General features: G+C 45.3%; 1 protein-coding gene across 1 annotated transcript in view; it reads left to right on the top strand.

Moving 5' to 3' along the window:
- Positions 1–21,227, top strand: part of LOC310781343 (vacuole membrane protein 1-like) — a 168,964-nt gene that overhangs the window by 82,774 nt on the left and 64,963 nt on the right. The window contains exon 7 of the mRNA XM_083641955.1: positions 17,741–17,872. Within this exon, the coding sequence (XP_083498081.1) occupies positions 17,741–17,872 (132 nt within the window). The remainder of the gene's footprint in view (positions 1–17,740; positions 17,873–21,227) is intronic.

The raw sequence follows: 21,227 nt of genomic DNA, 5'->3' as shown, positions 1-21,227 counted from the left end.
TAATTTTTGCAGACAACATATTAGTCCTATTGTCACATCCTCAACATTCAGTTCCCCCCTTACTTAATATGCAAACATTTTAAAATCTATTGATAAAATGTTCACAGACTTCATATGGGCAGGGAAAAGAGCTAGAATGAAACTTAGCAGAATGCAGGCCACATCTCGCAATGGAGGACTCAGACTTCCCAATATTCAGTTCTACCAGGAAGCCTTTCTAGTAGCCCAACTAGGGTCGCTCTTTCATGAAAGTAATAAGAGACCAACATGGGTTGAGATAGAACAAGAACTGAATAGTCCATTTAGACCAGCTGACTATTTAAGCCAGAGCTTCCAGCTTGATAACCCGATTATATGTTACACACCAAAACCATATGGCACAAGATACACAAAAGAGAGAAATCCTCCCCCTTTCTAATCAACTCAGCATCTCTCTGGAACAACCCTTCACTGAGGATAGGAGGGAAAACATTTTATTGGAGGGATTGGTACAATAAGGGTATCATAAACATTGGATGCCTCTACCAGGAGAACATTCTACATTCCTTTGAGAGTTTAAAGGACCAATTTAACTTACAGAATAATGACTTTTGGAGATATCTCCAACTCAGAGATTGTTTACTTGGTGTTGGCAGACTTGGATCTAGACTCCCCCTACAATCGGAAATAGAAGACCAAATTAAAACTGTATACAACTTGCCGCATACAGCAAGTCTAATTTATAGCTAGCTATCTTCTATGCAAATATAGTGTAAGCACAGGAGGGCTGAAGACAGTGTGGGGAAGAGACCTAGGAGTTACTTTCAATGACAACGAATGGAGTACATTAGTAGAACAGATGCTTCTCCCTATGAGAGATGCCAGATCAAAACTCATTCAATATAAACTCTTCAATAGAATTTATCTCACACCAGCAAGGCTACAGGTGATGGGCTTGATGCCATCCGGCCTATGCTGGAGATGCAATTCTAACCTAGGTGACATTGTGCATATGTTCTGCAATTGTCCATCTTTAGTCAATTTCTGGCAAAAGGTTATGAAGAAGATTAGCAATAGGTTGGGGACTTGTATAACCATTAACCCTAAGTTATGCCTTCTGAACATTACACAAGATATTAAGGATGTGAGAGTTAAACATCTGAATTGGCTAAAGGTAGCTATTACTACTACCAAGAGGGTCATATTAAGACACTGGAAGGAGAGCGAACCCCCAAACTATCAAGAATGGCTTAACACACTTGCGGAAACAGCTTCATATGAGCGTCTTATATATAAATTAAACAATAAATTGGACAGCTTTCTGGAAATCTGGGAACCGTTTCTGGTATATCCCAGGGAAACCAACACAGACTAGTACTTAACTTGAATTGGTGGTGTTTGTTCCTTTTTTCTTTCTCTTTTTCTTTTTTAACACATTCACTGCCAGCCATTTTTTTTTTACTGTAGGTAGCTTCTGCCAAGCCGTTTTTTGAGGATTCTGGCTCATTTTACAAGAGCCGAGGATAATTTTCTGCTTGGACTTTGTGAACACGAAGTTCACAAAAGTACTAATAGAATGTGTGCTTTCTCTGTCTAAAAGAGTTAGTTTGTAGAGTTAGTAGTTATGTAGATATTAGCCGTTGAGTACAGCATGGTTTCAGTGTCTGAGACAGTTTGTGAAATTCAATCAAACAGGCAGAACAGTCACTTTAACCATTTATTTTTGGCATCAGTGAGAGATCAGACATCTGAACAATATAGTTCTGAACACCCTCTCCTTTAAACTCCTCCCTCCGTGGGCGTGTCTGGTGGCGTTTGTCACAAGCCAGTTTCTCCTGCCTGTCTGAGCAGTGAGCAGCCTCCCTCTCTGGCGGCCCCTCGTCGGCGAGTGTGGCGAGTGTGGACTGTGGATGGGACTCAATCGTTTCTTGGATTTTCGGTTGAGAGCTTTGATGAAGCTTTGTGCGATTCTAGGCTTTATGCTGCCCACCCAGTCTATTTTTGGAACGTTGTGCGCCCGTGTGCAGCAGCGTGAAAGCGTTTTCGCCTACAGTATGAGAATGAGGCTCGTTCGTTTCTGGGTTTTCGGAATGCGTGCGATTCTGGCCTTTCTGCGGGTGTTTCAAAGTGTGTTTCACCCATAATCTATTATGCAAATTTGCAATCCCCCACGCCAGCACCGCTCTCCGCTCTCGGTCTGCTGCTGCTGGCGCGGCCGCTCTCGGGCGAGTCTGGTGACTGATGACTGTAAAATCGCCAAGCCATTTCCTTGAGAATGGCTTGCTCCCGCGGCTGTTTTTGGTTGGCTTTCTCTCTGTCGGGAGAGCACTGTCGCCACTTAGTTGGTCGGTAAAATAGATTATACACATTCAATACTTCCAATATTTTTATAGGAGACGTGGGGGACATTGATCCACGTAGCACCGTCAAAAAAAAAAAAAAAAAATTGACGAGTCAACTCGTCATTGGCAGTGAACGGTTGGATTGTGTTTGACGAGTCAACTCGTCATTGGCAGTGAACGTGTTAAGCGGAGTTTCAGAAATCTGCTACAGCCTAATAGTTTAGACAGGTGGTACGGTTTTGGGGTGGGTGGGAGGGTGGGTGGGTTATTACAAAATATTGTCTCCTGAATATTTCTGTCACAACCGTTACTTATAGACTGATCTTGTACTGCACCCCCTTTTTTTTCTTAATTTATTTTACTGGAATTGTCTATTCCCGGTGATTTTGTTTTAACTATTTTGTCGCAACTGTGCCTGAAACACACAGAAAATACTCAATAACGTTATTCATTTTTGTACACTTGTGTCAACATGGGGCTTGAATTATGTGACGCTAAAGTCTGCTATGTGGAGAGAGGAGAGTACACTATGCCTGTTCATGTATATTTCGGCTTGTGCGTGTGTGTGCGCGTGTTTTTTCTTTCTCCCTTGTTTTGGAGTGCTTTGTACATGTTGTCGATACCTATGGTCTGGGTTGTTGTGGCCTGAATGCTTGATTAATAATAATAATAATAATAATGATTGGATTTATATAGCGCTTTTCTAGACACCCAAAGCGCTTCACAGGAATCATTATTCATTCACACCATTCGTACCAGTGGTGGTAAGCTACGGGTGATGTAGCCACAGCTGCCCTGGGGAAGACTGACGGAAGCGTGGCAGCCATTTCGCGCCTACGGCCCCTCCGACCACCACCAACATTCATAGACATTCATACCCATTCATACGAGGCAATGAGGGTTAAGTGTCTTGCCCAAGGACACAACGACAACAGCTGGGAGGGAGCGGGATTCGAACCGCCTACCCTTGAGTCATTGGCCGACAAAAGGAAATAAGAAAGGCAGTGTAGCGAATTATGGCACGGAAGCAGAATAAAGTGTATAAGATTATGGATTTTTGTTTGTTTGAAAATATTGATCAACCGATTGCAATAACGTAAATACAATACACACAAAGGCAAACCTACAGTAAGACAAAAGTTAACATTCGTTCATGGTTAACTTGCACAAATAAAAACTTAGTCGTCTTAACTTCAAGAAAAATAAGTTAAAGTAATACGAAAAATAAAAATGCTCTTACATAAAAAAAAAAAAAAAATTGGAAGTTGAGAATGGATTCAGAATGGATTCTTTGTAAGAACATGAACGGTGTGTTTTTTGTCTCATCTGTGCACAGGCCTTCATACAGTAGCTAAGGAGCAGTGTGCTCCGTGATCGGCACACATTTGAGGCTTCATGAGCATTCGTCACAGTTTGCAGTGTCCTTTGCATGTCGTTCACCACAATGGAACTGTATTGTATTAAGTGTGCTTTTAATATCTTCACTGTCGGGTGAAGACCTTGCATGTCCCCAAATGTCAGCTTCTCAGGAACTAAGAAAAACAACCTTGCTTTCAGATGGCCACGTGCATTTGTCAGTTGATCCAGTGGGGGTTGAAACGGGTTTCATTAGACCAAGAGCTTGTAGAACATGTCATCCTTCAACATGGACATCAGAACATTTGTAGGCTTTCAGAGACCCAGGTTTTCCAAAGGCAGGGGTTCTCCAAACTTTCATGCCAGGGATTCTAAAATAGATGCACATATGAATTATGACGTTTTTACATAACAGACTATAGTAGGGAGATACAGACTATAGTAGGGAGATACTGTTAACTGTTACAGTATTACTGTAACACTGAAAAGGTAAAAAAAAAAAAAAGACCCATTCCTTTATTTCTCTCATTGTCCTAACTTCTGCAGTCACACTATTGACCCCATTTCTTGGAATCAGTATCATAGACCACTATCTATTTCATACTGCCTTGCTCAAAACTGCCATTGCACTGGCCCCGGTGGTCACGAAGAAGAAGGTTTCATTTCAACAGTGTGCACAGCGTGGGTGTATTTAAAATTGTTGCGAGTGTTTTCATTCACAATTCAGTTACTTCGGAAAACCCCAGCGCCTTACCATGAGTACCCCCCCTGCAGCGTTGGTGGTTTCACACCTCTAACCAGTCTTGTGGCTGCCGAGGAGCACCTGAAAAAGATACTCGCCGTAGTCGCTCTTCCCTGCAGCCGTAGTATTTTTGCACAGATTATTAAACACTTTCAGTCTTTAACCTTTAAGCCCTTTTTTAAGGGCCAGGGCTGACATGTTTTCACCGCATTGCGATGGCAACTTGTAAAAATAAGATATTAAAATAATGTCAAAGCTCCTCAGGCTCTAGCTGGTCCTTTGGGCTCAGACAAAGAACAACCTTGTACCTGAGTGTCTAGTTACACTCAGACTGTGAGTGGTGGCTTATCAATGACTCAGGCATGTCTCAGAGTTACCGTGAAACCACTGACAATGGTGTGTGTGCTACTGTAGAGCTGTCACACACACGCACACGCGCGCACACACACACACACACACACACACACACACACACACACACACACACACACACACACACACACACACACACACACACACACACAGAGCTTTGGTGGTAATACTCCACGATCAGCCTCTTTCCAACTTTCCTTTCTTGTCCATTCTTCTAGTCAGTCTCAGTTGATTTGGTTTCTCACTGTTCCTCCCAATTTGCAGCAGTGCTGCAAACAGCCAAACTTTGAGAAAAGAGAACTTGCTCAGCGACACATGATATGGGTTATCGTTCTTTGTTATCTGTTTCCCTGTTCTGTGCTCATGGGGAAGGGGCTGTTGCAAGGGGGAAATGCACACATCAGCTTGGCTACTTCTTCACCGCTGAGGACTTTACAGGAACCAGCACCTGGCCTCATGGCTTCCTTATTGTTTGTGACAAATTAACCGCATGCACACGTACACACACACACACACACACACACACACACACACACACACACACACACACACACACACACACACACACACACACACACACACACACACACACACACACACACACACACACACACACACACACACACACACACACACACACACACACACACACACACACACACACACACACACACACACACACACACACACACACACACACACACCAGTGTTGGGCAGTGGTGGCCCGACGGTTAGAGAAGCGAGCTTGTGACCGGAAGGTCATCGGTTGACCTATCATAAACCCGGGTGGGGAAAGTGAAAAGGCAGTACTTGCACCTCCCTCATTACCACCACTGAGGTGCCCTTGAGCAAGGCCCTTAACCCCAACCACTATGGGAATGTGAACAGGGCACTCCTGAAAAAGAGAGCATTGCTCTCAGTGAGACTCCCCCTGTATAAATAAAAGGTAAAAGAAAAGAAAAAAGTTACTGAAAATCAGTTATTAGTTACAGTTACTAGTTACTTCTCTCAAAAAGTAATTGAATTACTTTACAAATGACTGCATAATGAAAGTAATTAAGTGACTGGGAAAGTACCTTTTGCGTTACTTTCAAAAGTCTGCTTCGATTCTCTTATTACTGTAATGCACACATTATTTTCGTGTTGCTGTGGCACAGTGGGAGAAGACAAGACATACTGTCACATTGACTACGTTTACATGCACACAATATTCCACTATTATTCGGAAAATTACAATATTCTGAATTTGATATGGGTCATGTAAACAGCATATTCCACTTGCATTTTCCGAATTTGCCCTTTTTCCGAATTTAGCATTTTCCGATTAAGACATCTGGGTTATTATTTCAATCATGAGAGGCCAGTTGGTAGGATTTAACAAACTTTATTTAGCAATCGGCATGCATGGCAAATACTTTGGCGCATGACTCCATTAGCCAGTGGCGCTGCTCTTGAGGCAAGAGGAGGGCATCTGCATAGGCTAGGAGATCCCCCCCCCCCGTGGGGGATCAGGAGTCACGACTCGTTGGTGGCGGACTGGGGAGGTGGGTGGGGCAAAACAACGCTTCAGAGGGCGGCTTCAGGGGAGATGGACTGCCGTGAAGCCAGCTGCTGTTATGATCGGCCAGAGAGAGAGAGGTGACGTAGAACCCTTGCTATATACAGTATATGAGAATTGACTGACGTCATATCTGACGTCATTACGGACGTCATACTAAGACTTTGACTGACCACGTCATACTAGAACTTGACTGACGTCAGGGGTGATCGGATTAGATTATGCACGAATGGCCTTCTGCTTGAAATATGGTCTAGAGACCTCACTTCAATCATGAGAGGCCAGTTGGTAGGATTTAACAAACTTTATTTAGCAATCGGCATGCATGGCAAATACTTTGGCGCATGACTCCATTAGCCAGTGGCGCTGCTCTTGAGGCAAGAGGAGGGCATCTGCATAGGCTAGGAGATCCCCCAAAAGGAAGATCTGATTACCGGAAGTTAATTGAGATCTGCGGGCACCGGTAGTTGATTGTACTTTTCTGGCGATAGCGCTTCCCAGCTTGGCTCACCTGGCCGCCTTGGCGCTTCGCGATTGTACTTTTCCGGCCTTCGACCTTTTTAGCGACTTACAAGCTATTTGCGGCTGGCGCTCCCAACTCGGTCGGGCCTTCGATCTTGGTACGTACTTTTCCTGCCTTCGACCTTTTTAGCGACTTACAAGCTATTTGCGGCTGGCGCTCCCAACTCGGTCGGGCCTTCGATCTTGGTACGTACTTTTCCTGCCTTCGACCTTTTTAGCGACTTACAAGCTATTTGCGGCTGGCGCTCCCAACTCGGTCGGGCCTTCGATCTTGGTACGTACTTTTCCTGCCTTCGACATTTTTAGCGACTTACAAGCTATTTGCGGCTGGCGCTCCCAACTCGGTCGGGCACCTCGCGATAGCGCTTCCCAGCTTGGCTCACCTGGCCGCCTTGGCGCTTCGCGATTGTACTTTTCCGGCCTTCGACCTTTTTAGCGACTTACAAGCTATTTGCGGCTGGCGCTCCCAACTCGGTCGGGCCTTTGATCTTGGTGCATTAATGTTTGACTTGGCGCTTCCCGGCTTGGCCTACTTGGCTGCCTTGGCCCAACTACCCTGACTTTCTCCGACTCTCTCTTTCTCTATCCCCCCCCTTGGTGCATTAATGTTTGACTTGGCGCTTCCCGGCTTGGCCTACTTGGCTGCCTTGGCGCAACTACCCTGACTTTCTCCGACTCTCTCTTTCTCTATCCCCCCCCAAAAATGAGCCGGGGAATTTACTGCGCCTTACTGGGCGCCATGCTTACGGGGAGCCACCACCAACGAGACATTTTAAAGTCCGGGACACTGTTCGTTGCCATGCTCGCCGATTAAGGGAGGAGGGTTCTTTGGGCCGCCAGTATGGCCGCCTGCTCCGGGCGGATGTGGCTGGAGAATGCCGATGAGGGCCAGCGGCCCATTTGCTGGAGGGAGGCGGAGGACACTCCTTGCTCGGCGGCCGAGGTGGCCGCTCCAATCCTGAAGGAGTGGCTGGAGTAGTTCTTCGTCGGGAGGTTGCATTGCTGGAGCGTCTGCTTGAGGTGCAGGGTGAACCAGGATCTTGTCATGTGGTGACAAGGTGCGATGAGGAACAGGGGAGCCGAGGGGCCAGTCCGGGGCGGTGACGGCCGGTGATGATGTCATCAGATAGCAACCATCAAACGCCCGTTTGCTACGGACTGCTCATAGCCCTGCTGGCGCAGCTGGGGCCAGACCACGGGGAAGTCTGGGCAGATTCACGGTGATTGACGGGAACCGGCTTGGAGAAGCGCTGAAGCTGGAGTGCCGTAGCCTCTCGGGCACTCTGGGCAGACTGAAAGGTCCATGGGGCGAACGGTTCATTCTGGCGGCAACAGCTGAAATGTAGTGCTTAATGCATGAGAAATAAAGAAACTGGTTAGTAAACAAGTGAGAGAAAGCGATGGTTTCGCCGCCTTGCAAGTGCACCATGGACTGCTAGTTGCAACTCGCAGTGATATGTTATGGTTGGCCGCATATAGCGATGGGGTTCGCAGCCTCTTGTTACCTGACTAACGTGACACTGTATCGATTATTTTAGCTTTGGTATTGTTTATGGTTAAGAAGAGGCAAAGCCGTCTCTACTTTCTGAGACGGCTGAGGTCCTTCAACGTCTGCCGGACCATGCTGAGGATGTTCTATGAGTCGGTAGTGGCTAGTGCCTTCCTGTATGCTATTGTGTGCTGGGGCAGCAGGCTGAAGGCAGCGGATGCCAACGACTCAACAACTGATCCGTAAGGCCAGGGACATTGTGGGGCTGGATCTGGGCTCTCTGACTGCGGTGTCAGAGAAGAGAACGTTGTCCAGGCTACGTTCCACCATGAACAATGACTCGCACCCACTCCGCGGCGTGCTAGTCGAACACAGGAGTACGTTCAGTGAGAGACTGATTCCGCCTAGATGCAGTACGGAGAGGCCCGGGAAATCATTCCTGCCTGTGGCCATTGGTCTATTTAATGCCTCTCTTAAAAGAGCACCTCGGAGACGCTCAGTCTCCCTGAGACTGAGCCAGCCGATAGGTTAACTGTGCCTGGCTGAGCCACGTGTAACGTATAGGGCAAACCGACTTAATATAGTCCAGGGTGCAATAATGATAATTGACACGGAATGTATACTTGCCTGACGTATTTTGTATTTTGCTACTTAGACATTCCACTTATTTTTGCTTCTAGCGCATTTACTAGTTATTCTATTCTATGTTGTGTTTTTCTGCTTATTGCTTACTACTGCATTTGCATTGCATTTACTACTGTTTATTTTATTTTAAGCTATGTGTGTTCTGTGAGCGAGCTACTGTAACTTGTCCCAATTTCCCCTCGGGGATCATTAAAGTCATTCTGATTCTGCTTCTGAAGAAATGCCAGAGGCATTTTACTTTGAAATTCGTTGAGCACAGGAAGTGGTGTATTAAGACCGGGTAGCTTGACACGGAAAAGACGTCAGCATTCCCTGGGCCGTCTGGCTTCGGACTGAAAGTTGTGCAGTAACACTCATTCTAGCTGATGCTCAGACAAGCTCCATGGGCCAGGGGTGTTAGAATGGCCCCTTGCGTGGTTATTATTATTATTATTATTGTTATTATTATTATTATTATTATTATTATTAAATTGTGACTCCCGCTGGCCATTTGCCAGAAAGCGATTTCCGCCAGCGTTGCCAGACGTACGATAATTATCGTATGTGTACGATAATTTCGACCTCTGTACGATGTACGATCAATGATCCCAAAATCCCCAAGATAATTATCGTATGTGTACGATAATTTCGACCTCTGTACGATGTACGATCAATGATCCCAAAATCCCCCAAATGTACGATAATTTCATCATTTTGTGACACTTAGACGAATCCTACGTCTATCACTCTATCTGTTATACAATCATCTCTTCAAACAACATATTTGCCGCCAATACGCGCAGGGTGTTTTGTTGTTGTTGCAACGCAGGCTGAGATCACAGTGTTAAAAGATCATGCCAAGTCCAAGAAGTAGCCTGTGATCAGCCGCAGGCCCGCAGCCCCCCCGAAATAGGCGCGCCGGGGAGGGGGCGTACGATAGTTTCACTGCAAAAACGATAATTTTGACCCTCTGGTACGATAATTCAACATTTGCCATCTGGCAACACTGATTTCCGCTTAGGCGTCGGAAATAGCAGGCTGAGATGCCCACTGGATAGAATGGTCAGATCACAGGCCGAATAACTAGTCAGTCAGCCTCGCTTTATTTAGTCAAAGCGCGAGGGACACCTACGGTAGGCCTACATGTGGTGTTTTCAGAGCAATGTAATAAGACAGTATTTCTGTTTGGTGAGGCGGGCCGTTGCGGGCGGACGGAGTATTAAATAGATGAATACGTCTGAATTTTACTGGACTGGTAGATTGCCCGTTTAAATACTGAAGTACCGTAATGATACTTTCCTCATGGGTCCTTTCGCGTCCACGGGTGACTGGTCCTCCGGGGTATGCTCGGTGTGCTGTGGTCGTCAGCCCCGTCCTTGGTAGAGCCTGGGGACGCGATGATCGCGGTGCGGAAGCCTGAATGCTTGGACGCCTGGGCAAACGTCCGATGAAGAAAGTGGGGCTGCATGCATGCTGCTTGCTGAACGAAAATGTTAGTCACTGATTGTCAGTCTGAAAGTCTGTTGTTGACTTGGGGCGGACTCCTGGCTGGAGGGAAATGGCCGCTTTGCTTGAGCCGATTTGCTCCGTGAATGGAGATAGCAAGGAGAGATTGACGACGTGCAAGACAGCGTAGAACATGGCGTCTCACGGCGGCCCCTCGCAGTGGAGCGCCCCGCGTTGGCAGCCTGCGGCCCGGCCGTCTCGGAAGGCCAATGCGCTCCGTGCCGACCCGGAACAGGGTATCGTTGTTTGAGCTGTCGTCGCTGCCCATGGACTGTTCTAGCTCGGGATCCGACAACCAGGAAGGGGAGCGTTGAGAGATCCGCGGGGATTGTCCACGGGTAGAGAGGACTTGGGGGTGCTGATTCGGTCTGCAGATATGGTGCAAAACAGCGCTTCAGAGGGCGGCTTCAGGGGAGATGGACTGCCGTGAAGCTACTGCTGCTATGATCGGCCAGAGAGAGAGAGGTGACGTAGAACCCTTGCTATATATATGAGAATTGACTGACGTCATATCTGACGTCATTACGGACGTCATACTAAGACTTTGACTGACCACGTCATACTAGAACTTGACTGACGTCAGGGGTGATCGGATTAGATTATGCACGAATGGCCTTCTGCTTGAAATATGGTCTAGAGACCTCACTACTTGGGTAATAGTATTATTATTAACAGTATTATTTGGGTTTTAGGAGGATTCTTTGATCATGTATACAGCGCATTCGGAATATGCGTCTCAATCAGGGTTTTTACTGCAGTTTACGACGCATGTTGCCTGTTTGTGGTCAATTAATGTGTGCTAGAAAGCACTAGAAGAGGCGATATTATCATATAATCCATCATCTCTGGCATGCGAAAAGAAAAGCCGACATTTTTTTTTTTTTCCAACACTTTATTTATCATTTTTCAGTTTACAGATATAGAATCCCCCCCTCCCACCCCAAGGCCTTGGTGGGGTGAATACAAAAAGAGAAAGGAAAAATCAGTGGTCTGGTTACAGCAGGTATACTCTGGTTACAGCAGGTATATTCATACATGTACAGTACATTACTTTAGGTGTTTGAACGTTAGACTTACCGTACAACATTATTGAATCCAACTGGCTGGCTCCTGTATACAATTGTGTCATGGTATGAGAAAAGATTTTATCAAGAGAGAGATATACTTTCAACAAATTCTATGAAAGGGGCCCAGGTTTTGACATATTTATCTTGTGAGTTGCTTCGATTGTACCTCAACTTCTCTAATGGGATCGTAGAAAAAAGCCGACATTTCTGATCGGGAGGAGATGAGAAACATCGATTTAAAGAGAGAGATATTTAAAGACAGAGTATAGTGCCCACGGAAGTCCAAAATGCTTGCGAGCCTGCGAGGTAATAACGTAAACTTCTAGCCTACTTTTTATGAAAGACTTGGATGTGCAAATATCGCAACGCCAAACTTTCCAGCAGCAAGCTCCTGAAATGGACCAAGTGATGCTGGTAAGAATAGCGCTGCTCTGTTTATTCTCAACAGAAAAACTCTGTTGAGAATAAATAGAGAGAGAGTTTATCCCCCCCCCCCCCCCCCCCCCCCCCCCGCCCCCCATGTGTCAGGAAGGGCGAGCAACGGCTGCATGTAAATGGGAATATTAGTGGATTATTCATTTAGTCGGAATATTGTCATTTTCCGAATATGGGCAAAAACCGGAATATTCAGTGCATGTAAACGTAGTCGTATCTCTCATTGGACCTGCATGGGCTACTTGAACATTCACTTATGGAGCAGTTTTGTCGGGCAGGGAGGCAGCTTCTCTCCCCAGAATAGGTCTGATGATCAAATGAGCAGATCAAAGTAATTAGATTACTACTGTAGTTACCGCAAAAAGTAGTGGAACTGGCACACAGGCACACATACTGTACACATACTGTACACATAAATCAAACAAAACTTTTATTTTATCTGCACATATTATGTGCAGATAAATGTTTGCTTTGATTTATTGTACCATCACTACTTTATACAGGCACGTTTGTATTGCAATGCTAGTGAGGACCTTCCATTGATATAATTCCTTGCCTAAACCCTAATCCTAATCTCTCCAGTGCATGCCAGAAATTAACCTTTATCAATTATTGTTATTATCAATTATCAATTATTATTCTAATCTTGACCCCAAGTCCTAACTCTCGCCAGCAAAACATACCGTCTGCCCACAGACATACAACCGCCCTCCTCTCCCATGCAGGCACCCAGACCGTGCCCCCGACATCAAGCTGTATGTGTGATTTATTGAAGCAGCAATTCAGCTTTTGCTGGCTTTAATTTGGGGTGACTTTGAGTCTGGCGCTGCGGGTCAGCGCTGTGTTTTGCAGCACCAAGCTGTGGCCACACCAGCGGCGGTGGAGGGAGGTGTGTGTGTGTGTGCGCGCCACCCGATCCCCTTGGCTCCCACTCCCCCCCCCCATACAGTTGGTGACACCTGTTGCACCCAGGCCCATGGCTTCAAAGCACCCACGCCAACACAGCATTCCCCCTGAACCCCTCCTCTCTGGATACGCAGTGATGGGTGGGGTGGTGATGACACCCCACCCCACCAAACCCCTACCCCCCTCTGTCTCCTTTCTCTCACTTGTTCTCTCCCTCTTCTCTTTCACGGTTCCCTCTTGAAGCCTTCCCTATCCACCACTGCTGCAGGCCCCTTAAGTGGTCCACTTCAAACAACAACCACAGCGCAGGTGGACACATTTCACCGTCACACACACACACACACACACACACACACATGTGCGCGCGCGTGTGTGCCCGCACACACACACACACACACACACGTGCACGCTCGCACACGTGCACACTCGCACACAGAGGCAGAGCCATTGAATAGAGCAGCTGCCTGGGAGATTAGGGCACGTCTCCATTATGAGAGAAAACGGGCACATTTCATTAAAGAGTGCCGTGCTAATAAGGGAACAGGGTGTCCAGATTAATGATGCACTCTGCCAGGTTTGGGGATAGCTCCGCCTCCAGAGAACGCTTATTTGGGCTTGTTGTTGCTGCCATGGTTGCTAACGACCCACTAATCATCTTCTGGCTGAACTGTTCAGCTACATGCTAAGTAGTGTGACCGCGATTAGCTCAATATGTTCACCGATTTTCAAATCAGTGCCTTATGATGTCGAGATAGATTTCTCTCTACTCGTGGTAACGTGTTAGAGAGGTGAGAGGGGGGTCTTTAAATCATAGCAATCGTATCTTCAACTTCTTCCATCACCCCCCTTCCAGCCCGACCCTTCGCTGTGCCTGGAAACATTACCGTAACGAGCTGTGAGCAACTCCAAAAACACCACATTTCTTGGCGGGTCTTTTCATTGTGTTAATTAAGTAGTCTGTAGCCCTCACCCCCTTAACCCCTCCGCCCCCACCCCCCCCACACCACCACCGCCCTCCGTGCTGGTGTTTTGGCGGTATGAACTTGATGAACTGACCAAGCGTCAAGGATTTATTCCCCTCAAATCACTTCCGTTTCCCTCCCGCTAAGCTCCCCTCCATCACACAGGCTCCACGCTGTACAGCTCCATGCTCCCTCCGGCTGTTGCATATTGATATTGATATATATATATATATAAGCCCCGCCCCCAGGGCTTGTTAGCACATCCTACATTTGCCAGGAATCCTGCATTCCACATGTTAAAGTCGATTTGAGCACATAGTGTTGTGATGTGTTGTTTTGCTGTTCAGAGGCGGCATCTGGTTTATACATCCATCATCGTCTAATAATCTGTGGGACTCTTAAATCCTTTCCGTTTCATTCCCCCCTGCAGTGGCTGTTTGCCCTGCTGCTGCACAGAGTGCTGTTTGCCCTGCTGCTGCTGCACACAGTGCTGTTTGCCCTGCTGCTGCTGCACACAGTGCTGTTTGCCCTGCTGCTGCACAGAGTGCTGTTTGCCCTGCTGCTGCTGCTGCACAGAGTGCTGTTTGCCCTGGCCTGACCTGCCTTGCTGCTACAGACAGACAGACAGACACAGACAGACAGACAGACAGACAGACAGACAGACACACACAGACAGACAGACAGACAGACACAGACAGACAGACAGACACAGACAGACAGACAGACAGACAGACAGACACAGACAGACAGACAGACAGACATACACAGACAGACAGACACAGACACACAGACAGACAGACACAGACAGACAGACAGACACAGACAGACACAGACAGACACAGACAGACAGACAGACACAGACAGACACAGACAGACACAGACAGACAGACAGACACAGACAGACACAGACAGACAGACACAGACAGACAGACAGACAGACACAGACAGACAGACAGACAGACAGACAGACAGACACAGACAGACACAGACAGACACAGACAGACAGACACAGACACAGACACAGACAGACAGACAGACAGACAGACAGACAGACAGACAGGCACAGACAGACAGACAGACAGACACAGACAGACAGACAGACACAGACAGACAGAGATTCCTTGCTTTATAGTATGATGATGATTAAGCGTTCTGATCGTACAACCCCAGACATCTAGATCCTTTGGGTAGTGGATATTGTCGTTCTATAACATGCTCAGTACTGTATAATAATTATGATAATTATAACCAGAAGAATCTTTAATGATATAGCACTTTTCAAAACACTACAAAGTGCTTTGCAGAGGATACAAAAACAACAGATAAAATCACCAGGAGGGGGCACTAGAGTGCCGCAAGGATGGCGTCTTTTTGTAGGCCAACCTAGAAATGAGCATCCCACTAGCTTCCCTCGTCTGGTATCGATGAGATGTTTGTGGGGATTTTAGTTAGCTGCATGAAATAAGCTCTGTGGTTAACACAAGTTTATGAAACTGAGACATTTGTGTTCAGCAAGATCATCTTCACAAATTAACACCACTTTTATGAGTTGTGTAAATGCAATCGCCAAAAATCCCGCCAGAAAACGCTTCAAAAATCATCATAGTAAGCCGGACGCAGAACTCGCCATCTTCGGCTCGGAGTCCTCTCTGAACTTTCCTACAGCTGCGCAACAGTCTCTGACACTGGGGACAACTGTTGCCAAAAAAACAAATTCTGAAGGAATGGAAATCCCCCTCTTCACCCTCTTTACAAATTGTGGTTGACGGACATGACTTCTGTTATATGCATGGAGAGACCTCCTTTTAGTCTACCTCAACGAGGCTAGAGGTGACGGGTGTCTCACCCGGCTGGCTTCCCATAGACCCCTTGAGTGAGATCCCAGGTACATCGTTTACAAGAACAACCTTAGGTGGCTGGTGGCACCACTTTGTAATGTTGAATGTTGATTATATATATATTTTTTCTTTCTTTCCCCTGTGTCTGAGCCTGTTTGTCTGTTTTGTCTTGTTTGTGTTCTATAAAAATTGAAAATATGAAAATAAAATAAAATAAAAGATATAAAAAATAAATCAATCATAAAAGTAGTGTTTATTTGTGAAGATGATCTTGCTGAACACAAAGGTCACAGTTTCATAAACTTGTGTTAAGCACAGACCTTATTTCAGGCATCTAAACAAAATCCCCATACAAACATCTCATTGACTTCCAGACGAGGGAACCAGGCCATGCTCACTTCCGGATTCTAGGACTGATTCCACACTATAAACTATATATATACTATACTATATACTATATACTACACTATAAAACCAAGGTAAGTGCTAACCCTAACCCTAACCCTATAAAACCAAGGTAAGTGCTAACCCTAACCCTAACCCTATAAAACCAAGGTAAGAAGTATCAAAGCAAGGCAAGCATAATAAAAAAGCAGGTCAAAAATTATAATTGCATAAAAACAAGTAAAAACTAGAATATCTAAATTTCCTAACGAAAATTTAATTGTGCTTGCTGTCCTCGCCATGCACCGCCTGCCTTGCAAGGTCCCTGCCCAGGCAGCTAGGGTGACTAAGTAGTTATGGGCGGCCGTATGTGAGTAGAAGCGGGAGGAGCCAAGGAATCCAGGGGCGGAAGAATTTATGGACCAAAGTTATGGACCAAAACGTGAAGAGGGCTGTTATACTGCCACCATCAGGTCAATAAGATTAATTCTTTTTTTAGATCAGAGCAATGAGTAAATGTAGAGCGAGCCAAGGAAACCTGTGAAAAAATAATTTTGGTTGTAGAAGCTACGGTTCTAAAGTTATGGACCAAAACATAAAGATGGCTGTTATAGTGCCACCGTCAGGTCAATCGGTGTAATTTTTTAGGCCAGAGTAGAAGAGTACTCTATGAACTTATAGACCCAATTTGGGAACAGTCGCTCTCATGGCTTGTGAGCTACAGGTATTTGATGTTGCTACAGCGTCTCAGCTCAGAGTACATCCCTCCACACCTGTACCAAGTTTGGTTAGCATCGGATCCTGTGTCCCGGGTTATGGCGATTTTTGTGACATAGGCCCCACCCACAGAAGTTTGGAAGTCGATTATATCGCAACGGTGCAGTTAAAAAAAAAGCAAAATCAGTATTGTGCAGGACAGTCCACACATGATGTGTGCTTTGGTTTGGTGAAGATTGGACAAAATGTCAAGGAGGAATCGCAAAAAAACGGATTTGGACAAAATTTTAAATGGCGGAAAATCTAGTCAGACAGAAATGGGCGTGGCCTATATGAGTAGATGCCGAACGACCCAAGGAATTCAGAGAAAAAAGAAGTTTGATTGTGGAACCTACGGTTCAAAAGTTATGGACCAAAACGTAAAGAGGGCTGTTATAGCGCCACCATATGGTCAATTGGTGTAATTTTTTCGTAGATAGTAAAAGGCCCCTCTGTCCTCCTCCCTCCCAAGTTTGCTAGTTTTCGGGCATATGGTTTCTGAGATACAGCTAATTTAATGCAAGATTTTTCGAAACCCCATTCAAGTGAATGGGGAAAAAATAGTGCCCAAACCGCTTAACGAAACCCTTAGCAAAGTCATAGCATACATGTCCTCAATGAGCCGCTCATTTTGAGGTCTGGCATGTCTATGAGGTGTAAAAGATGTGGGAGTTATTACGCGCCAAACTTTGTGGCAGATATAATAATAAGTATGTTGGACTTTATAGATTGTCCCTTGCTTTCAGCAAGCACAATAATGAGTTTAAATGTAAGTCAACATAAATGTAAGTAAAATTGAGGGTCCATCTTGGCCTTGTGACTTGACCCTTGTGTGTGTGTGTGTGTGTGTGTGTGTGTGTGTGTGTGTGTGTGTGCGCGCGTGTGCGTGTGTGTGTGATCAGGGTGCTGGCACAGCCATAGGAGAGCTGCCTCCCTACTTCATGGCGAGGGCAGCGCGGCTGTCCGGCTCCGATCCGGATGACGAGGAGTACCAGGAGTTTGAGGAGATGCTGGACCAGGCCCAGTCTGCACAGGTGATACACACTCTGAGCCTGAACACTTCTCACACCGTGTTGTAAGTGCTGATGTCGGCAATGTCCTGTTGGCTGGGCCCAATAGAGAGCCAAAGTGAAACGTCACTATCTGCTTTCTCCCTGTACCAGCGCTGCAAAAAATATGAATGGCGGTGAACGGAGAATAAGGTTACTTTTTTGATCCTGTTTGAATTGTGCCACGGGGGTGCCAACGCTAATTTTGTCAATTTAAAACGTAACTTTACTTGCCAAGAAAGTCGCAGTTTGTCGCCAAACTGTTGCACTAGAAGTTATAAATCAGAAAGACTACATGCACTGTCGCCTAAGTGACGTCACTTTCTCTACCGGCAAAGCTGAAGCCCGGCGACATGCCACAAGCTTCCACGAGCTATGTAGTTTTTATACGAAACTAACCCCTACGTTTCAGTTTGACGACAAACTGTGACTTTCTTGAGTCACACAAATAAGAGGACTCTCTTTGAATGGGATGAGCTGTCCTGACCCTACTCAGGACTGTCAGGATGGGTCTAGGATCCAACTACCTAGCCAAAGTTGCAGTGGTCGTACATCTTCCTACATGTATACCTATAGTGGAAAAGCCCAGCGTCCATACGGCACGAGACGTCCCACCATAATACGCACGCAACTGTAGTGACGTAACCCCACCACGTCCACTCACACTCCAAATGTATGTGACATTTCTGCCGGTATGACAAGCCTGTTTAAGTAGGATGCATTTTACACTTTTGTTTGAAAGAAAATGTTACATAAATAAAAAATATGGCATTTTTTACATAACCTAAGTTGAAGTAGTTTTCTTATTTTTCCCAGTGAATGTGTACATTTTGAAAAGCATTGCATTTACGTCTGCATCTGCCAGTGGGCCATCACGATGACAGTAGGCATAATAATGTGTTGGTTGTGCTACAGGAGAGACTTGATGTTCTCTGAAATTAGGTGGAAAAGAATGCATGCATATATCGGTATCAGCAATCGGCCAAAAGAGTTGGAAAATATCGGCATATCGGATATTGGCAAAAAAAACAATATCGTGCATCCCTAGCTAACAGTTTCTCACACTTTTTTCTCAATCAGCCATTGCAAACACCTTGAAGTGAAATGTTGTAAGTCAAATAAGTGAGTCAAACGCGTGCGTTTTGACCACTCACCAAGCCCCACCTCAATGCCTCAACCATACAGTGTGAATCAAGTGCTTTCACAACGCTCTGACTCAGTAAGTAGCTATGATGCACTCAAGAGAAATGTTCCTACCATTTCCGGCCCCTGAGTTTTGTAATTGCCTGGAAAATAGTGTTCTCATATTAAACCCCCCTGCAACTGTTTGAACAATGCCTAACAGCTCATTGTAAATATTTATTTTCCCACCCGCCATGAGAATATGAACGGAGGAGGAATGTAGAGGAAGAAGCGTGGTGGTTTTGTTTTGGAAGTAATATATTCCCTGGGTATTCAATAGACTGACCATACACATTGTTTTAGAAGTAATATATTCCCTGGGTATTTAATAGACTGACCATACAGATTGTTTTAGAAGTAATATATTCCCTGGGTATGTAATAGACTGACCATACAGATTGTTTTAGAAGTAGTCTCGCTGGCCAGCCTCCTCTCCCTTCCGTCCGAGGAGTCTGGCGCCGCCATAACTGGGATAAACCCTCCCCTGTTCTACTCTCCTCTCCCATTGGAGCGACTGTTTCGGTGGCAGCCGGATGTCCGCTCCCGGCTTATTACAAGCTCTGTCATTGGCTCCGACCATGTCAATCAGAGCAGCTTCCGCTCCCTCCTCCCTGTGTGTCGCTGTAAATAGTGCCCTGCCGCCTCAGTGAAAACAACAACGCTAACTAGGTAGCAAGCTAACGGCATAAACCTACACGCTAGTTCGTTGCTACACACTGAAAACGGCAAGTTGGATTGTTTGAAACTATTTTCCAAGGGCACTGCCGCTAAGCGCCTCCCATCGCAATCCCACTATGGAGACCTGTGGCGCCAGACTCCTCGGACGGAAGGGAGAGGAGGCTGGCCAGCGAGACTATTTTAGAAGTAATATATTCCCTGGGGATGTAATAGACTGACCATACAGATTGTTTTGGAAGTAATATATTCCCTGTTGGGTATTTAATAGACTGACCATACAGATTGTTTTAGAAGTAATATATTCCCTGGGTATTTAATAGACTGACCATACAGATTGTTTTAGAAGTAATATATTTCCTGGGTATGTAATAGACTGACCATACAGATTGTTTTGGAAGTAATATATTCCCTGTTGGGTATTTAATAGACTGACCATACAGATTGTTTTGGAAGTAATATATTCCCTGGGTATTTAATAGACTGACCATACAGATTGTTTTAGAAGTAATATATTTCCTGGGTATGTAATAGACTGACCATACAGATTGTTTTGGAAGTAATATATTCCCTGTTGGGTATTTAATAGACTGACCATACAGATTGTTTTGGAAGTAATATATTCCCTGGGTATTTAATAGACTGACCATACAGATTGTTTTGGAAGTAATATATTTCCTGGGTATGTAATAGACTGACCATACAGATTGTTTTGGAAGTAATATATTCCCTGTTGGGTATTTAATAGACTGACCATACAGATTGTTTTAGAAGTAATATATTTCCTGGGTATGTAATAGACTGACCATACAGATTGTTTTGGAAGTAATATATTCCCTGTTGGGTATTTAATAGACTGACCATACAGATTGTTTTGGAAGTAATATATTCCCTGGTTTATCCTGGCATCCGTACATTACATTCTGCGCACGCCATACACTGACTGCACAGTGTAGCATTAAGTATAGCGGATATGCAGATCGGTTTCGGGTCATTGTTTTATGCGTATGAAAATGGGTTTGGCGGATACGGGTTAAAAAAACTATTATAAACACTAAGATACCTTGGTATGGTATTTAAGTAGCCCAGTGTGCTTGCAGGGGGTACTTGGAAAGATTGGGTTTACAGTTTATTTCCTGTAAATATATATAACTGTCTGCAAACCAACTAGCTAGCAAATATGGACAAATGGCTTAAATGTCCTGTTGTTGTTTTTTTGCAAAGTCCTGACAAATAATTAAATGAAGTCAGCCCATCTACATCGGCACCAGAGCACCAAACACTCAGAAAGTCTTGGTAAAACTGACAACTTTTTCAATCGTAAACTGTCAGCATTGTTCATTCATTTAATAATCGATTGTGTTAGATAACAGTTTAATATGAGTTTAATAGAACAGATTTAGGAGAATCATCAACACGCACGAGAGAGGGGGTACTATAAGGCATGGCAAAACAGCTCAAGGGGTACATTAGACAAAAAAGG

The sequence above is a fragment of the Poromitra crassiceps genome, assembly GCF_964638095.1.
Source record: "Poromitra crassiceps genome assembly, chromosome: 1".
NCBI lineage: Eukaryota > Metazoa > Chordata > Actinopteri > Beryciformes > Melamphaidae > Poromitra > Poromitra crassiceps.
Note: the sequence above shows the minus strand (reverse complement) of the source record. Positions and strands in the feature narration are given on the sequence as shown.